The following is a 17,500-nucleotide window of genomic DNA, read 5'->3' as shown; positions in this document are numbered from 1 at the left end:
TGGCAGACTGCGGCATGCACACATGTACATGCATGTGATCATGAGACTGCACACGCGTGCACGTGTACATGATCATGAAACTGTGCTCTCTTGCTGCTGTCGCTATGGGTACACGGCATGCTGTTGCTGTGGTAATTGTGGCTTCAGCAAGACCTAGTATTGTATCTCTGTATATCTGTCTTGTTGTGTGGCTGTTGTTGTGCTGTGCAGTCGCAAGGCGGCCAGCGGTGATGCCGTTGAAGACGGTGATTCCAGTGACGACGGGGCACCGGCCAAGCGACAACCTCGGTAAGCAGCAGGCAGTGCGCCGTGTGCAAAGCCGGGACGGCATGGCTGTGCTGCACGAGAACATACAGTAAACCCTGGTTTAAGCGACCACCTCACGGTGCAAGCAGGTGGTCTTTAGAACCAGGTCCCACAGTGTCTGTGTAGAACTGTCGGTGCATGGAAAGACGGTGGTTAAGAGCAGGTGGTCGCTAAGCCCAGAGGTCGCTTACACCAGGTTTTACTGTACTAAATGCGCAAGAATTACATCGGCTATAGTGATCAACCATGTGAAACGTGACTGAAGAACAGAAGACACAGCTTCCTCGTCGGAGCTTTGCCGACCCTGCGTAAGCATGAGAAACTCTGGTTTCTTCCTGATGCATCCAGCATGCACATGCACGCTAACAAGAGTCCGTAATCCCCCAGAGTGCGCAACTGGGATGGGGTTGTGGGACTGCGTAATCCGTGATGTACGTCATTTTTTGGGACGGACTTGCGTCATTCCGTCGACGTTCCGAGACCCACACCCACTTCCCCCGCTCATGGTGTCGCAATATGGCGTGCAACACGGATTTTGCCGTCCCAGATCTGATCGGTGAAGTTGCGCACTCTGGGGGATTGTGGCCTCTTGACGCTATACGTGTCCCAGCTCGTGTCGTGTGTGTGCTTGCGAACGATGTCACCGCATCGTCAGTCATGGCTCCGTGAGCCCTTTTGAAGAGAACAGTGTGCTATATCCGTCTGGCCACTGCGATGTACAGTAAAACCTGTCAAGGCAACCACTCGGATAAGACGACCACCTGTCCCAGAAGACCACTGCAACCAGGACCCAAGGATGCTATTTCCAGTGAAATAACCCTGGATAAGGAGACCACCTGGTAATAGAGACCACACTTGAAGGTTCCTCGAGCGGTCGTCTTAGACAGGTTTCACTGTGCATCACAGCTATGGACAGTTCTGAGATGTGGGCACCCTTCCATGCCAGCATGTCCGGATAGGGGAGGTTTAGTGGTACAGGTACATGTACTTTGAAAGGCTGATCTAAGACTCTGTGTGTGTGTGTGTGTGTGTGCCTGTGTGTGTGTGTGTGTGTGTGTGTGTGTGTGTGTGCATGTGTGTGTGTGTGTGTGTGCCTGTGTGTGTGTGTGTGTGTGTGTGTGTGTGTGTGTGTGTGTGTGTGTGTGTGTGTGTGTGTGTGTGTGTGTGTGTGTGTGTGTGTGTGTGTGTGTGTGTGTGTGTGTGTGTGCATGTGTGTGTGTGTGTGTGTGCCTGTGTGTGTGTGTGTGTGTGTGTGTGTGTGTGTGTGTGTGTGTGTGTGTGTGTGTGTGTGTGCCTGTGTGTGTGTGTGTGTGTGTGTGTGTGTGTGTGTGTGTGTGTGTGTGTGTGTGTGTGTGTGTGTGTGTGTGTGTGTGTGTGTGTGTGTGTGTGTGTGTGTGTGTGTGTGTGTGTGTGTGTGTGTGTGTGTGTGTGTGTGTGTGTGTGTGTGTGTGTGTGTGTGTGTGTGTGTGTGTGTGTGTGTGTGTGTGTGTGTGTGTGTGTGTGCGTGCGTGCGCGTGTGTATGTGTTACTGTCCAGGTCGAGAAAGCGTAATCCACCAGCGGATGGAGCCAAGCCCAGAAGGTTGGTTGTTATTGCGCTGTGTACTGTGCATGTAATCAAAGAGTGTGTAAACCAGACCGTGTCACTTAGTATTTCATACTACGGTATGACGGCCATTTACTGGCGTAGTGACATCACTACACTGACCATACAAGAGCTACACGCCTGCTTGATGTTACTCACTGCCAGTTGGGGAGGGGGGGGGGGGGGGGGGTGTATTGCCAGTGAGGAGTGACCATGGCACTGTGAAATCACTCCAGCATGTCTGAATTCTGGAGCCCACGTGGTCTCCATGCACAAGCAGTATGCCTCTCTGGCTGAAGCAGCACTTGTGCTGATTTTTACTGTGGTGTGTCTGGTTGCCTGGTAACGTTATCACTGATGCTGCTGCCGATGCTGCTGCCGCTACTGATGCTGGTTACGCTGCCATTGCTTTAGACCATTAGTGTAGAGTGTTCCAAGCTGCTATACAGTAAACCTGTAACTAACGACCACCCCTTGGGGCCAGAGAAAGCGGTCTTTTGTGGCAGGTGGTCCTTAGTTAGAGGTTTGCACCGCACAACCATACATGAATGTGAGACCATCTGTGCCTGGCAAAGTGGTGTGTAGTACCAGGCTGGTTGCTAATCACAGTGGTCTTTAGTTACAGGTTTTATTGTATATGAATGTGAGACCGTCCAAGCCTGGCAAAGTGGTGTGTAGTATCAGGCTGGTTGCTAATCACAGTGGTCTTTAGTTACAGGTTTTACTGTACATGGAAGTGAGCACGTCCCCATGCCACCTACGACTGGCCTTGCATTCTTAGTTGACTTATGTGTGCGCTCCCTCCTCTTTTCTCTCCTTTTGTCTTGCAGTAGAAAGCGCAGAGGGCGGGATACAGAAGATGTGTCAAAGGCGAAACGGTGCGTACCTCTTCTTGCGCTTTCTTCCCAACTACCTTCAGGAATCCCCTCCCCCCCCCCCCCCCCCCCCATTCCAGCAACTTACCTTGAGGAGCATTCTATTTTGTGGAGGAAAGCTGTTCTGCTTCGGCAATAGGAGTGTGTGTGTGTGTGTTTGTGTTTGTGTTTGGGTTTGGGTGGGGTGTTTTTTTTGTATTTTTTTGTAGGGTGTTTAGGGTGTATATTACTTAGCTGTTTAGTCGAGTGAATGGGAAGCTTTCTTCTTGCTGAAAGGGAAGAGAATTGATGTTCTGTCATGCATCTACACATCATCAAGGAACAATCTGTTGTCTCTAAGAACGTTTTCTTGTGATTCCTATCTTATTCATTGCGAATTATAAAAAAATGTCTCCTCGTCGACCCCCGGAAATATTTAAATAAACGGCAAGGAGACAACAATTTTAGAATCGCAACCAACTCGTTGACTGTTCATATACTTCTGTGTATCCTGCATCTCAGAGTTGCCAAGCAGAGCACCAAGTACGACAGTGACATCATCGACACCGAAGACGACGAGTCGACGGATGACGACGCCAGGAAGGCAAAGAAGGCGCAGCGGGGTGACGATGCCGTTGCCGACAGTGCCAACTCCAACGACGACGACGACGACGACCAGAGTGACAAGGAGAGGAGCAGTAAGGCTGGCGGCGAAGACGACACTGTTGATGACGATGACGATGACGATGAGGTGCTGAAGATTGCGCCGCGGGGCGATTCTCCGGCGAGCAGCAGTGCTGAAGAAGAAGGAGAAGAAGAAGAAGAGGATCCCACAGCAGCAGCGGCGGCAGGTAAGCATTAGTGAACTATTTTCGAGCTGGGAATGTGAACATGTTAAAAAAATATAAAAAAAGTTTAAAAAACATATCGTCAGGGATATTGTCTTACTCGCATTGGAACTCATCGTTGTTGATCACGTTGTTGATCACGTTGTCTCTGGTATCTTGTTGTTGATCACGTTGTCTCTGGTACTATCTTGTGTGCTGCAGGATCCGGTGGGGATGATGAGTCCACACCGGCCGTGCGCCGCCCTCAGCGCCGTATTGAATCCAGCGACGAGAGCGACTGAGTGCTGCGTGCCCACGCATTTCACGGCTCGTCTCCATGGCCGTCGCCATTGTCGTTGCCATGGCTGGAGCCCGTACTCCCTGTACAGACGTTGTACATATGCATACATGCTGATTCTGTTAGCTGGTTTCCTACGCCATATACACACCTCTAGGACTCGTCCGCCGCGCTCTTTCTTAGCGCTTCTGCTTTTCCTACTTGTCATGTAGCTGCTTTGCTTTCGCTGGAGCTTCTGCTTGTTAGTATTCTTCGGGGACGTCTCCACACTCCCCCCCCCCCCTCCGCGCATGCACGCATACGTGTGTGTATGTGTACGTATATGACTATGCACTCCGTGGCACACGTGGGTGCGCGTGGGTACGACGTGTATACCGGTGTGTGTCATAGTTGTTGTTTTATCTAAGTAAATGTGTCCATAGCTTCATTTGTGTGTGTGTGTGTATGTGTATGTATGTGTGTGTGTGTGTGTGTGTGTGTGTGTGTGTGCGTGTGTGTGTGTGTGTGTGTGCGTGCGTGCGTGTGCGTGCGTACGTGTGTGTGTGTGTGTGTGTGTGTGTTGTGTGCGTGCGTGTCCTAGTTCCAATAGTGTCTCGTTGTCTACTGCATGCTGGCATGCTGTGTGTGTGTATATTTTTTCTCCGCTGTTGCTCTCTTGTACATACTTTGGCTGGTACATTCTTAGGCTGTTTCTACACATAATTCGTTGTGACACGTTATGATCTGTTATGATATACGTGGGGATGGTGCCCTTCTTCTGACCAACCCTGCCATGTTGATTCTCTTTCTTCAGTTGATATACATGTAAACCGTTCTGTACTCTGACCCTCAGGATCATGCTGTCATCTGACTACGAGTCACTCAAGTGCAGTGTGGATCCGGGAGTCAGTATCTTACGACTCCCCGGTGTAGATCTACCGGCACCTGATTGTAGTGCCTGGTGGCGAGAATGCCTGGCGTGACGATCGTGAGTGAGTGATGCGTGTGCCTGGTATGGGTGCGTATGTCAGTGGTGGTCATAGCTTAGTGCACGCATGCATGCATGCATGCAATGCATGCATGCATTGCACCGGAACCACATGCATGTGGGCGCAAGTGACTTTAATGGGCCACGGTTGTTGGTGGTGTTGGTGATGCTGGTGCTGCTGGTGCTGCTAGTGATGGTGGTGGTGGTGGTGGTGATGATGGCGTCAGTGGTAGTGATGATACTGGTGGTGATGGTGGTGGTGCATGGGGCTGGTGGTGGTGATGGCGGTTGTGGTGGTGGTAGTGGTAGTGGTAATGGTGGTGGTGTATTGGTGTAGTTGTCATCGCCATCATCGCGGTCGTACGATCGTGTTCTTATAAAGTGAGAACATAAATATTAAATAATAATTATCCTGAAGTACATGCACAGTGTTGCTCAATGAAATCCAGTCGCGTCACTCAAGTTCGCGCCGGGTGTTGCGCAGCCCTAGACCGGTGAACGCTGGGAAATGATGCAAGGCGCAAACTTGAGTGACGCGACTGGATTTCATTGAGCAGCACTGTACAATGTACCCGGGTATACATGTATATGCCAATCAGTGAAATGTCTGGTCAGTACATACACCAGAGTGTGCAGCTCCGCATCTATGCTTATGCTGCATGAAACCGATCCAGCGGCGAAGTTCGTGTTCGTGTTCAACTTTTGAAGTTTTGTACTGCAAGCAGCAATGCGCAACACAAGTTGCCTTGGTATAAACGCGGTAAAAAGGCCAAGGCGAGTCGAGTCACTATGACATCGGACCTAAGCAAAATAAAAACTTTGCGACGCCGTGGTACGATCATTACTCATTAGTTCTTCCAGAGCTAGAGCTGCATCTGGTTTATGTACATCTTGGTACAAGCAAGAGTACAATCATACTAGTAACTTATGCTTGGTGCAAGCGCATGGTCTATCGAATGGTCAGCCGCTATTCTGAAGAGTCCGTATCTATACTGTATATTCTCTATTATAAGCGCAGGTCTCCATTACAAGCACAGTCTCTAATACTAGCACACTGTGAGCACCTTTCGAAACATTATAAGCACAGTCTCTATTATTAGCACGGTCTTGGTGGAAATCAATGCTGCATGCATGATATCTAGCATGTATTTCTTCTTGCCCTGTATGGATGTACTGGTTGAAAAAATATAAGCACGGTCTCCAATATAAGCGCGGTCTCCAATATAAGCACGGGGTAGAGGAGTGTTGAAAAAATATAAGCACGGCGCTTATAATAGAGAATATACGGTATTTCCTTTTCCTTTCTACATTATTATTGGCTCAACATCCTGTACACATCCGAGTTTCAAAATTAATAATAATAATGATAATCAAAAGTAGAAAGGAAAAGGACACATGGAAACGAGTTAAGAGTAACTCTCCACCACTGTAACTAGATACTATATACAGTCAGAAAGTGCAACAACAAGGCACAAAACTGACAGAGTACTGAGACATTCTTAACTCGTTTCCATATGTCCTTTTCCTTTCTACTTTTATTATTGGCTCAATACCCGAGTTTCAAATAATCAAAAGTACACGATATTCTTTAATGGAGTCTTTTTTTTTATTTATTCGTAAGATACTGGTCCGCGCATGCGTGTGTGTTCACAAATGGATCGGAGAAAGCGTGCGTGTGTACGTGCGTGTGCGTGTGTACGTGTGTGTGTGTGCGTGCGTGTGTGTACAGTATTCACGAATGGATGTGACTGAGCCCGGCGGATAGTGCGTGTGACATCCTCAATGCAAGCACATGGCACATGCAGTGCAGTGCAGTGCAGTGCAGTGCATTGCATTGCATTCATAACTCTTGATTGCATGTACCGACCGCATACATTTGTCTTGAGAAACTCAAAGTCATAGTCATTGTCAAGGACGGTGTTTATGTGTGATCACTGATGTTGTTGCTCTTGTATTTTTTAGATGTCATCCTTAGTAAACTGAGAAGAGAACACTACGACACAACACAACACAGTACAATGTACACTAACACCTAGTGACTTACTATAAAAGACCCGGCAAGCGAAGGTACGTTGTCTACGGCCATACCACGTTGAAAATACCGGTTCTCGTCCGATCACCGAAGTCAAGCAACGTCGGGCGAGGTTAGTACTTGGATGGGTGACCGCCTGGGAATACCTCGTGCTGTAGACTTTTTTTGTGTCTTTTGTCTTTTGTAACTGGTAGATCGAGTACATGTACATGATGGTTGCGTAATCAATCATTCAATGACTTCACCTTCGTTGCCTTATTTTTTGCAGTGCCTTGTTTGTTTTGTTGGCTTTTTCCACTTCACATTATCATTCTGATTATGCACAGCTACAATTTTATAGTTTCGAAACATTTATGTAGGCTTTGACTGGCGAACAGGTTTTGAAATTTGTGGTGGCACCTACCTGCTGTGGATTGCGAGATGAGACTTCTCAGCAGTTTGGCTTTTCGGGCACCGGTGGTTTCCCACGGAGCACTGGGTATCCGCCAGCAGCATGGACGTGCTCTGCCCAGAGCGACACGGCGAAAGATTAAGCTGGCTGGTGCCGGCCTCATGGGCTTCGTGATCTTCTCATGTATCCTCTCTTGTATGAGTGCTGCAAGCTTTCCTACACGTTGATCATGATGCGCCGTGTTGTGTTGCGCCATCACCCGGCCAAAAACTAGGGTTTCCTATAGTCTAGAGGTGCATGCGAGCAATTGGCGATATCCGTGCACGCCCATGCAGCTCGACAGTGAGTGAGTCGGGATCATAAATTCATAACAAATAATTTTGGTGGGCAGTGAATCCGACCTCATGAACAGAGTAGAATCATGCTCACGGTGTGGCCCAGTGTTCGCCGTGTCACTGTACACGTATGATAGGGTCGCAGAGCCCCCCCCCCCCCCCCCCTCCGGCCGGAGCTATTAGAGCGGATTTCATTTGCCACAACAATACTTTGAAGTACATGATGTACAATCGTGGCCAAAAGAATCTGGCTGATACTGTACATGTTGCAGGTACAGTCAACTTTGTGTATAACGACACTCGGCGGGGCATCAGAAACGTGGCCTTATACCCGAAGTCTCATTATAATGTATTACAGTTACTGTAAAGGCCATTATTCTAACTCTGGCGCATATATAACGATTTCCCAAAATTGACTAGTGTACGTGTACCAAAGGTAACGATTCTCACTCATTCTCAACGCTCAATAGGACAGTATGATGTATCGATTTCTGTATAACGATTTCTATTTTAACGACAGATTTCTCCTCGTTAACTCGTTAGAGTTAGCACTTCGTTATATATACGGTTTTTACAGTAGATGGGACTTTGCTCTGCGCGTGGAAATTCTGTCATTCGCGAATTGCCGTTATATCCGCAGTCGTTATTAGCGACGTTGACGGTAATCTAAACACAGTGATGCACTACCACGGCACATACCGTACTAATGCACATAATTATAAGCACATGCGATTATAAGTGTTTTTTTGCTACGAATCCAATTTTCAAAAATGAAACGTTTTCACCTGAACGCGCATGCGCGATCAGAGCTCGTTTGCCAGCGTCTTTGTGTTTGACTAGGTCTTGTAGTGTCAGTATCAAGGTTCCTGTATGCTGTTTGCGGACTTTTATCCGTGATCGTGTCAAAGTGAGAATTTTCGTAGTGCTTCGCCTGTAAGAGCATGCGCTTATAAGTGAGACTGCGCTTGTACCCGAATGCAGGCACATGCGCCTATATGTGCGTCACTACGGTACCTAGGGTTTATCGGGTGTTAGCGGCCGTCGTGAGTTCCCTTCGGGAACGGACACGATAATTTACTTTACTTTTTACGGTACCTAGCTAGCATGTACTAGTACGTAGCTGCAGAGTCAGTGCGGTGCCGCAGTGGTAGATCTACAGCAAATGCTGGTATTAAAGCGCGTGCATGCTACCGTGTGCCACCACCGTGTCCGCGCACCATTGTACAGTCAGACCTCGTTTATCCCGATCCCTCGCCATCCGGTAGAAAATTGTTGGTTACCGATTTACAGCATATGCCATGCACATATTACAGTATGTGTGTTCGATTATCCGGTTCCCTCGCCTATCCGGATATTTTTCTGGAAAACGGATGTGTGCGGTTATGCGAGGTCTGACTGTATTGGCATTAGCCGGATTTTTTGGCGACGACTGTAGAAAAAGGGCACCGTCGCTTTCCGCTTGCATAATGCATGATTTCGATGGCAGTGACTTGCAAACAAGTCGGGCAAGTAAACTATCATTCGACGTCGCTTAAATAATAACAGAACAGCTAGCGTGCCAGACAGCCAGCACTGGGTAGCAATGCCAACCTTTCCGCTTCCGTCTTCCCTGAGCTCTGCTGCAGGTGATGGGTGGGTTGTGCGTTTTATATGCTGGTGCAGTGTACATGTGACAAAGAGAGAAAAAGTAGATTAAGTGCGTGGCTAGTCAGGGTGTGTAAAAAGATAGGTGTGTGTGTGTGTGTGTGTGTGTGTGTGTGTGTGTGTGTGTGTGTGTGTGTGTGCGTGTGCATGTGTGTGTGTGCGTGCGCGTTTGTGCTGTGTGCAGGTGTGCACACACACACACACATACCTGTATACGTGTACTGACTGCATGTGTAGTGTGTAGTGTTGTCCACCGCTGTTTCCTTAACCCCGCAAACTCTCCGCTCTCCAGTTTGCTACAACATCTTTGTAGTACCGCAGGAGCTGAGCGACCCGGAGTTTGACAAGCGGGAGTAGCGCGTCGTCAGCGTTGCGTGTTCCGTGCTACCGACGGCGACGCATCTCCGACGCCGATGTCATGATCGGCTGGCCGCCACCGCAGCATAGCGCACCTTCTTGTGATGTCCCGCCGCCGAGTGGCCGACGACGCGTGGAGATCTTCATGCAGGGTAAGGCTGCGCGTTGCTGCAAGCGTTGTTTGGTCCACCCGCGTCCGCTTGTTACCTGGTAACGGGGCAGCACTAGGTGTGTTGTTGTGCCGCCTTTCCAGCCCTGAAGTCCACTACAGACAATGCTGTTGGGGCTGCTGGTGTTCGCAGTTTCCTGGCGCCTGCAGCTCTGGTGGTGGCACCCTCTGACGCTGCTGACTAGACCCATGCACAGCCAATAGGCATGTGTGTACCTTGTGTGCCAGTCTTCTCCTAGCTGGATTTGTGTGCAGACTGTGCGCGCCAATCTTCTTGCCTGAATTGCTACGTACAATGGGGGCCTATTCGCATCGGGTTACGGCTTTTGGCGGGTCGCGGCCATGTGCCCTTTTAGTTTTCATACCCACAGGCTTTGGATACGTATCCCGTTGTTTATTCATAATATTCCCATGGAGATTTCGTCTGTAGCCGCAGGCAGGCAGCATTGGTTCACACATACCCAACATCAGCCAAGTTCTGGAAAACGTTCAATTTACTCCGGGTTCTGCTGTTGTGTGCGTGTGCGTGTGTGTGTATGTATGTATGTGTGTGCGCTGTGTGTATTGGAGAGGGGGAGGGAGAGACAGACAGACTGAGAGAGGCTGTGTGCAGACGCACACGCTCAGTCTTTTGACTGTTGAGCGGCGCAATCTTGGCACGAGCTTCGCTACCCAGCAGCATGCAATGTAGTTCACCGGTTGGCTACCTAATGTCATCATGCGGTAATACTAGTATTGAGAATGTCCTTGTGACTGTTTGTATCTGTGACAGTGGAGGCGTTGTTGACCTGTAGTGCTGTGCCGAGCATGGGGCTGTCTGCATGTAGCTCAACGGGTTGGCAGTCACGTGTGAGACCAAGCCTTAGTCGGTGTAGTGCATGGGTGCATTAACGGATGAGAGAGTCGTGATAGGAGACCATCAAGGCATCAGGTGTCTGTGATGTACTGTCGGGGACGGATTAGTTTTTTGCCTGTTACTGTAAAATCGGAGTCTAACGTTTCAACGACCAATTTTTTCTTTATTTGAAGAAACGTTATCGCGAACCCGGTTTGAGATGTCTGTGTAAAGATGCGCATACGTGCATATGGGTGGCCAGGTAGCCATCGTTAAACTTTCTGCACGTTATCATGCCAAATTTACAAAAACGTTTTAACTCTTTGGTCGTTTTAAACTTTCCGGTTTTACAGTACAACTTTTGCGTGCTGTGTATGGAAATACACGTACTGCACCATAGCTCGTGTCTTGAAGTTCTGTGACATGACCTGACGTTGATCTGGAGCAAGCTGTGCTGCACTGGTAGCGCCATGGTAGCACCACGTATACTGCATCTGTGTTGCTCGTTGGTGTTGTGCCTGACCTCACCCGTCGTCTCCTAAGCAATACAAGTATAAAAACTCGGATGTTGAGCCAATAGTAATATGTAAAGAGAAAAGGACCCTCATTAGATTGTAACTTTCCGCACCTGAGCCTTCCAAGTTGGAAGGCTGTTGGTGTGCGCTTCGTAGATGTGTTGGAGCTAGGTGTCAGATCGTCGAATGTCTCAATATCCCTGTCAGTTTTGTGCCTTGTTGTGGCACTAACTGACTGTACATTATCTCATTACCTTGGTGGACTGTTAGTCATAACCAGTAACTCATAGGACTCCTTTTTCTCTTTACAGTGCAAGTACTGTAGTGTCTTGTATAAAAGCCTGTCTGGTATAGAAGCCTGTTTTGAATAGAATCCTGATTTTTAAGATACACTGTCAGCACATATTAAAGCCTGGTTTAGTGTTGACATACATAGAGATAACGTGGTTTGAATAGTAGCCTGACTTGTGTAGAAGCCTAGCACTGGCATCGGCTTATACGGCCGTAAGCACCTGCTTTTATACGCCACATTACAGTATGTAGGAGCGAGTGTGTTTGTTGATAATTGGTACTGTTGGTGCTTGCCCAATAGGGCTACATAGGTATGCTGCTTTGATCAATGAACAAGGCCTGATCAGTAGCCCGACCCAGACCGGACCTACAGTGTGCAGTGCAAGCTTGTGCTGCTCATCACATGCAACTCCTTTATGATCACATGATCATGTGCCATACCAAGAGTATAATTATAACGGGGGTTATGTACTCTTGGCCATACTGATGGTTGCATGCCATGGGTTGCGCAGAGGTCAGGGGGGCCTCCTCGATCGACCACGCGGGCATGGCAGTCGCGAGATCGCGGCAGCAGAGCGCTGGGCTGATTTTCCTGTGTGTCACCAAGATGTTCAGTGTCCGATCGTGGCGGATCGCTCGCGTGATGACCCTATGTCCAGCATAGGGCTGACTGCATGCGTGCAAGCACCATGGGCTATAGTACTATAGGGCTAGCATGGCGTGGTGAGAGATGAGAGGGCATCTGTCAGCACTGTGGCAGTGTGGGTAACCGGCGCAGGCGTTCATGAGCAGCGGAATTCACGAGGCAAGCAAGTGCTGCAGCAGTACAACGGCTGCATAATTTATACTCGCGACATTCGTACATTGTCAACTGCCAGCAAGCAAGCATGTCACTGGTGTCATGTGACATTTGGACTGGGCCATGCCAGGGCATTTCCCTGGTGTGCCATTGTTTTGAAGTATCGTCTTGACAGCACCAGCATCTCTCCCAGTCCTGGAGATTGATTGTGTCAGGCCACCCCTGTCAGGTTTAGAGTGGTCTTCTGTGTGTTTGAAGTGCCGTGACTAGCAGCGTGGAAGTAGTGGACTGGTAGTCTAATAGTCTAATAATAGAACAGTAGCACTGTGGCCATTAGGGGCCCGCCGTCCGGGGTTACCGATAGTTTTTGCAAAACGAAAAGTTTTAGTATTTTTCAGCACCCACCCACCCACCCACCTACCTTTTCTGCAGGTAAAACGAACTCCAATAAAAATATTGGACCATCCGAGTTTCGAATAAAATATTGATGTCAATTTTCGACACCCAGAAGTAACTGGGCATTCTCCATCTGCATTCAATAATTATTTTCAAAACGAAACTCCTTCAAACCCACCCACCCCCGAACGAAAACTTTTCGTTTTGAAAATACTACTGGTAACCTTGGACAGCCCCTTAGTAGATTGGTAGTGTGAGCAGTGTAACCAGGTAACATGTGAGTTTGTTACACACCCACACATATCATAATAGACTAGGCTGTACGTACTTTAAGCAGTCTCCTAGCGTTAGTACAGTCTGTTATACTAGTAAGTTACTGGCCTGGGGGCAAGCTTCGAAGTCCGCAGTCTATAAATGAGGCTACGGGATTAAGATTTTAGCATAACTTACAGTTGCACTGATTGCATTTGCCCTGGGCTTTACAGCAGTGTTACCAGCTGTGACATCTGACTGAGGAGACACATAGGCAGCCCATATATATATGGCCATAGTCCGTACCACCACCATGCACACCCCTCACAAGAGAAGCACGCAGATCTGCAAATGCACACACACACACCCCTTGTTGTGCCTTGACATATATCAGTCATGGATGACATGTGGCAGACAGCGCATGCTGCCTGCACATGTCATTGGCAGTGGTACTGCATGCACTGCGGCTGCGACGTGTAAGGAATGCTACCTTGTCCTTTGCCCATGCAGGCTTAGCTGGACTGTCAGCCCTGCCATCACCCCATTCTACCAAGAGATTTCACTCCTGCATCTACTGCGCTGAGTGTGAGCTCAGTTGGAAGTCTTCACGCTAAAAGTCATGGTGGAGTAATTCCCAAAGTCTCCTCTACATCTGGCTCTTGTCGGGACTGATCCGATAACTTGCCTAAAGTGCATACTTGTAGGATTTTGAAAACCGCCCAGCAAACACCTCCATGCACACCTTCAAACACACCCCTCCCACTTCTATTCACTGCAGTGGAACAGCCACCATTAGCCACCGGTCTCTCTCTCTCTCTCTCTCAGACACCAGTGCACACATCACAGAGCTGTTTGATTCATTGACTCAGTATTCAAGTGTTTTTCAATTCGGAAGAGCAACTAAAAAGCCTAGGTACCACACGCTAGCACTGTAGGAGAAGAACAAGACTATCATGTACAAGCGGCGGGTGACCCATGATACACAGGTAAAGAAGAGCAGAGAAAACAAAACCGGAAAAACAGTAAGAAAGCGAGAAATAGCAATGCGGGATACACACACACGGCCGTGTAAAGGAAGCCACCTGCTCACAGCGGCGGCTGGACTGCGCGTGACGCAAGTACGCCAGGACAGAAAGCCATGCAGCCAAACCACGGGTACGGGGTGCAGGCGAGCTCAAATAGATAGAAGCTGTGTGTGTGTGTGTGTGTGTGTGTGTGTGTGTGTGTGTGTGTGTGTGTGTGTACGTGTGTGTGTGTGTGTGTGTGTGTGTGTGTACGTGTGTGTGTGTGCCTGTGTTGTAGTACAGACTACTTTTGCCTTTTTATTTAGACAGACGCGTGTGGAATATTTCATGAGCAAGAAAGTTAGCATGCCTGGTCCGACAGGAGACGGAGTAAGATGAGAAACTGCGTGCACTCGTCGCCGTAGTCCCATTCACTGCCACTAAATAAATTGTCGTCGTGTGTGTTTGTGTGTGTCTCAAGGACGTGCGCGTCACTCGGGAATGTCCTGGGGCACGGATGTCAACCGCAGAACCCACCAGGGGCTCCACGGGTACGCCCGAACGGACGCTCTGAATAACTATATCTCAAACAGATTGTCTTCCGGGGGGAACCAAGGTTAAAAACTCGCCTAAAACATAAATATCCCTGCTATTAAAAAAAAAAGAAGGTTGAAAACCCCGGCGACAAGAGTGTAAATAAATATTCTATGCTACTCAAATACCTTCTAAATGCCGTGTCGTAATAGCCAGTCGGATACGCTTTCATAGATGACCAGCATGATAGCACCGCCGGGCCCGAGTCGCATCACCTTCGGCACCAGGCCGGTGTACAACGCCCGCACGCCCTCCTCGCGGTAGATGAGCGCCATCGTCTGAACCGTGCTGTGGTAGCGGCGAACGCCGTCCGGCTGCGGCCCCTGGATGCGGCTCTTGGCCACGTCGAACGGGATGTTGGCGGTGCTGGCCAGAGTGCCGGCGGCCAGGCCCAGCGCCAGCCGTCCGAGAATGTTCTGCGTCCGACCGTCGGCGGCTGGCGGCAGCGACGGCTTGGCAGAGTGGTACAGGCCAAAGTAGACGCCGTTCCACACGCCGTGGCGGCCCAGCGTTGCCGTGATGCCGCGGCCCAAGCCCTGCCGGCCCAGGCCGCCAGCGCGGTACACGTCCCGCGCCATCTCCATCGTGGTGGTGCGTACGCTGTGCGAGCCCTTCTGCGCCTGCAGCGACACCTTGACCACCTCGAACGGGTTGATGACCAGCGCCTCGGTCAGACCACAGCCGAAACCAGCTGCGCTGTAGACGAGTGGCGTGGCCGCTGTCTGCCCGTTGCCCGTCAGTAAATTCTTGTACTGCTCAAAGCAGACGAACTTCACAGCTCGCTTGGGTGTTTCGGCCAGGATTGGTGGCAAGATGCCTTTGTAGAAGGAGAGCGAGCCCTCGCTGGTGTACATGCGTCGAAAGCAGTCCCCGACTGACCTGTAGCGGTCCGCCGACGTCCTGCTCTGAATTTGCAGTCTCGTTTTGACCACGTCCAGCGGGTGCATGCAGCACACCTCGACGAACCCAGCAGCACCACCAGACATGATCTGGCGGCGAGCCTGCTGCAAACGCGATGACGGTACAATCACCGGCAAGTTCTTGGGCACAGCTACGGATATGGTGGCTGGCGAGGTGGTGGGACTAGTTCCTGGTAGTTGAGCAGCCATTCTACTGGCCTGTGTTGCCAGAAAGAATAAAAGCGCCCTGGGAAAGAAAGCCAATTTTTGTTGCTGATGCAGATGTAGTTCAAAGCTAAAATCTACGCTCAACAGGCCAATCCAAAGGGGAACAATGGCAAATTTACTTCTGTCACACCAAGTCAAGAGAGATCTGTTCGCTCGCCGTCAGACTGGACCTAGGATAGAATAGGATGAGGCAGAAAACCTGCACAGGCAGGACGAGGAGAGAGAGAAATCTTGGTGCGTTCTCACTGCGATGACAATTGACAATGGTAGAGAAAGCAAACTGCCACCTGCTATCATTTTACCAGCGCATTCTACCGTACCCGCCATTTTCGAACAACCAGTGCAGCACGTCCTTCCCTCGTGTACTACTGCCGTGCACGTGAACTCACTTCAACCCAGCCAGCCGGATCACGTGAATCATTTCATTTGCTGGCGGCCCGGGGAGTGGCGGGTGCGGGCGCGGGCGCCGGGCATGCAGTACAGCACGGGCTCCGCGCCGCATCGCTGATGAGGTCCGCTGATGGCATGATGCCTGGTCTCTAGTAAGTCTAGCCTAGGTCTCCGCTGCGAGTGCTGTTTGCCTTGTTATCGTACAGTATACTATAGTGTACCTCCTTGGACATCCTGCATGGCACATTTATGTAACCGTAGACTGTAGTTCTCCACATTCTATTATCTTCGAGTTTTTGAGTTTGCCACATTCTTGTGATGTAATCTTCGGTTGAGTTTGTCTTACACACCGTAGCACACGTCCACACGGCCGACCGTGGATCGTCAGGTCACTGGCTAGCTCAGCTTGTGGCGCATCATGACACATTTCTCTGGTGTTTCTGCAAAACCTTTGCTTTTCACTAAATCGCAACAAATACTTGCACTCTTCTCACCGCTCTGCTGTCTGCACTTCCCTTTTTTGTCTCTCAAACCCACAAGCTCAGTAGCTAGGTTTGAAATTTGCACCCTCCTGCGGAGCCCACGCTGCTTTGGCAGTGGCGGAGGCTCGCTTGCCGACGTAACCGTCGGAGATCATCATGAACAATGGACTGACTAATTATTCACTTGTCCTGTCTTTATAAATAACATGTTATTGCATATGTTCTTGGTTTAGTTTTTGGCCTTTTTCGTGCTTTGGATTTGATAACATTTTCCTCACTGCGGTGAAAAAAAACCAAGCTCAGTAGCAAGAGCTGGGATTCCCAGGCTGGGAGCCACGTAGACCTGCGACTCGTACAGTGCATGCTGGCAACTGAAATCCGCCCGCTGCGCTGAGCAGTGTGTTCACATTTTAGCGGTCCTGATCTGACGAGCTCTGACGCTGAGCGCATTCGGACCGCGACTGTCCGCGAGTCTCGGATGCATGAGGCTAGCTGTGTGATCTGATCAGGTTGCGTTTGGTTGGGCATTTTCAGAATGTGAATGACAACCATTCTGGAATGGGAATGGGTAAGAATCACCTGACCAAACAAACGCGCCAGAATCAACTAGGAATCACTTGACATAACAATTCCATGATGTCGTTGTGGAACGGCGGCTCTCTTCTTTTTGCCCGACTCGAGTTTCCTTGAGAGAGTCAAGGTACTTCTGAGTGCATGATTTGAAGCACTTGAACCTACATGATTGTACATCGTTTGGCTCGTGGCAACCATTATCATTTTTGATTGCGGAATGAGAATGCCCATTCCAGCATGTGAGGTGGAATGATCATTCTCCAAAAAGAATCATTCTCAGCGATTCCCATTCTGGAATGGGACCAACCTAACGCACTTTTTGACCAACCAAACGGGCGCGCGAGAATCGATTCCGGGTGATTCCAAGTGATTCCCATTTGGGAATGTGACCAACCAAACGTAACCTGATGACATCCTACATGTACAGTCAGTACCCATGCCATGGTAGATCTACAGTACATGATATAATGCATGATTG

The 17,500-nt window shown here is 49.5% G+C and overlaps 3 protein-coding genes and 1 non-coding gene across 4 annotated transcripts in view; 2 read left to right on the top strand and 2 right to left on the bottom strand.

Moving 5' to 3' along the window:
- The window catches only part of LOC135819649 (RNA polymerase-associated protein CTR9 homolog), a 24,681-nt gene extending 19,962 nt beyond the window's left edge, over nucleotides 1–4,719 (top strand). Inside the window, exons 27-31 of the mRNA XM_065332897.1 lie at nucleotides 211–288; nucleotides 1,843–1,887; nucleotides 2,721–2,768; nucleotides 3,267–3,595; nucleotides 3,794–4,719. Of these exons, the coding sequence (XP_065188969.1) occupies nucleotides 211–288; nucleotides 1,843–1,887; nucleotides 2,721–2,768; nucleotides 3,267–3,595; nucleotides 3,794–3,873 (580 nt within the window). The 3' untranslated portion in view covers nucleotides 3,874–4,719. The remainder of the gene's footprint in view (nucleotides 1–210; nucleotides 289–1,842; nucleotides 1,888–2,720; nucleotides 2,769–3,266; nucleotides 3,596–3,793) is intronic.
- The window catches only part of LOC135819662 (uncharacterized), a 223,066-nt gene that overhangs the window by 114,650 nt on the left and 90,916 nt on the right, over nucleotides 1–17,500 (bottom strand). The window lies entirely within an intron of this gene.
- LOC135820337 (5S ribosomal RNA) lies at nucleotides 6,911–7,029 on the top strand. Its single transcript, XR_010554067.1, has one exon. It is a non-coding gene; the product is annotated as a 5S ribosomal RNA (ribosomal RNA).
- Nucleotides 13,700–15,829, bottom strand: LOC135819648 (mitochondrial 2-oxodicarboxylate carrier-like). The gene has a single exon (XM_065332896.1). The coding sequence runs from the start codon at nucleotides 15,557–15,559 to the stop codon at nucleotides 14,582–14,584; it is 978 nt and encodes a 325-aa protein (XP_065188968.1). The 5' UTR covers nucleotides 15,560–15,829; the 3' UTR covers nucleotides 13,700–14,581.

The sequence above is a fragment of the Sycon ciliatum genome, chromosome 6 (genome assembly GCF_964019385.1).
Source record: "Sycon ciliatum chromosome 6, ocSycCili1.1, whole genome shotgun sequence".
Lineage (NCBI taxonomy): Eukaryota > Metazoa > Porifera > Calcarea > Leucosolenida > Sycettidae > Sycon > Sycon ciliatum.
Note: the sequence above shows the minus strand (reverse complement) of the source record. Positions and strands in the feature narration are given on the sequence as shown.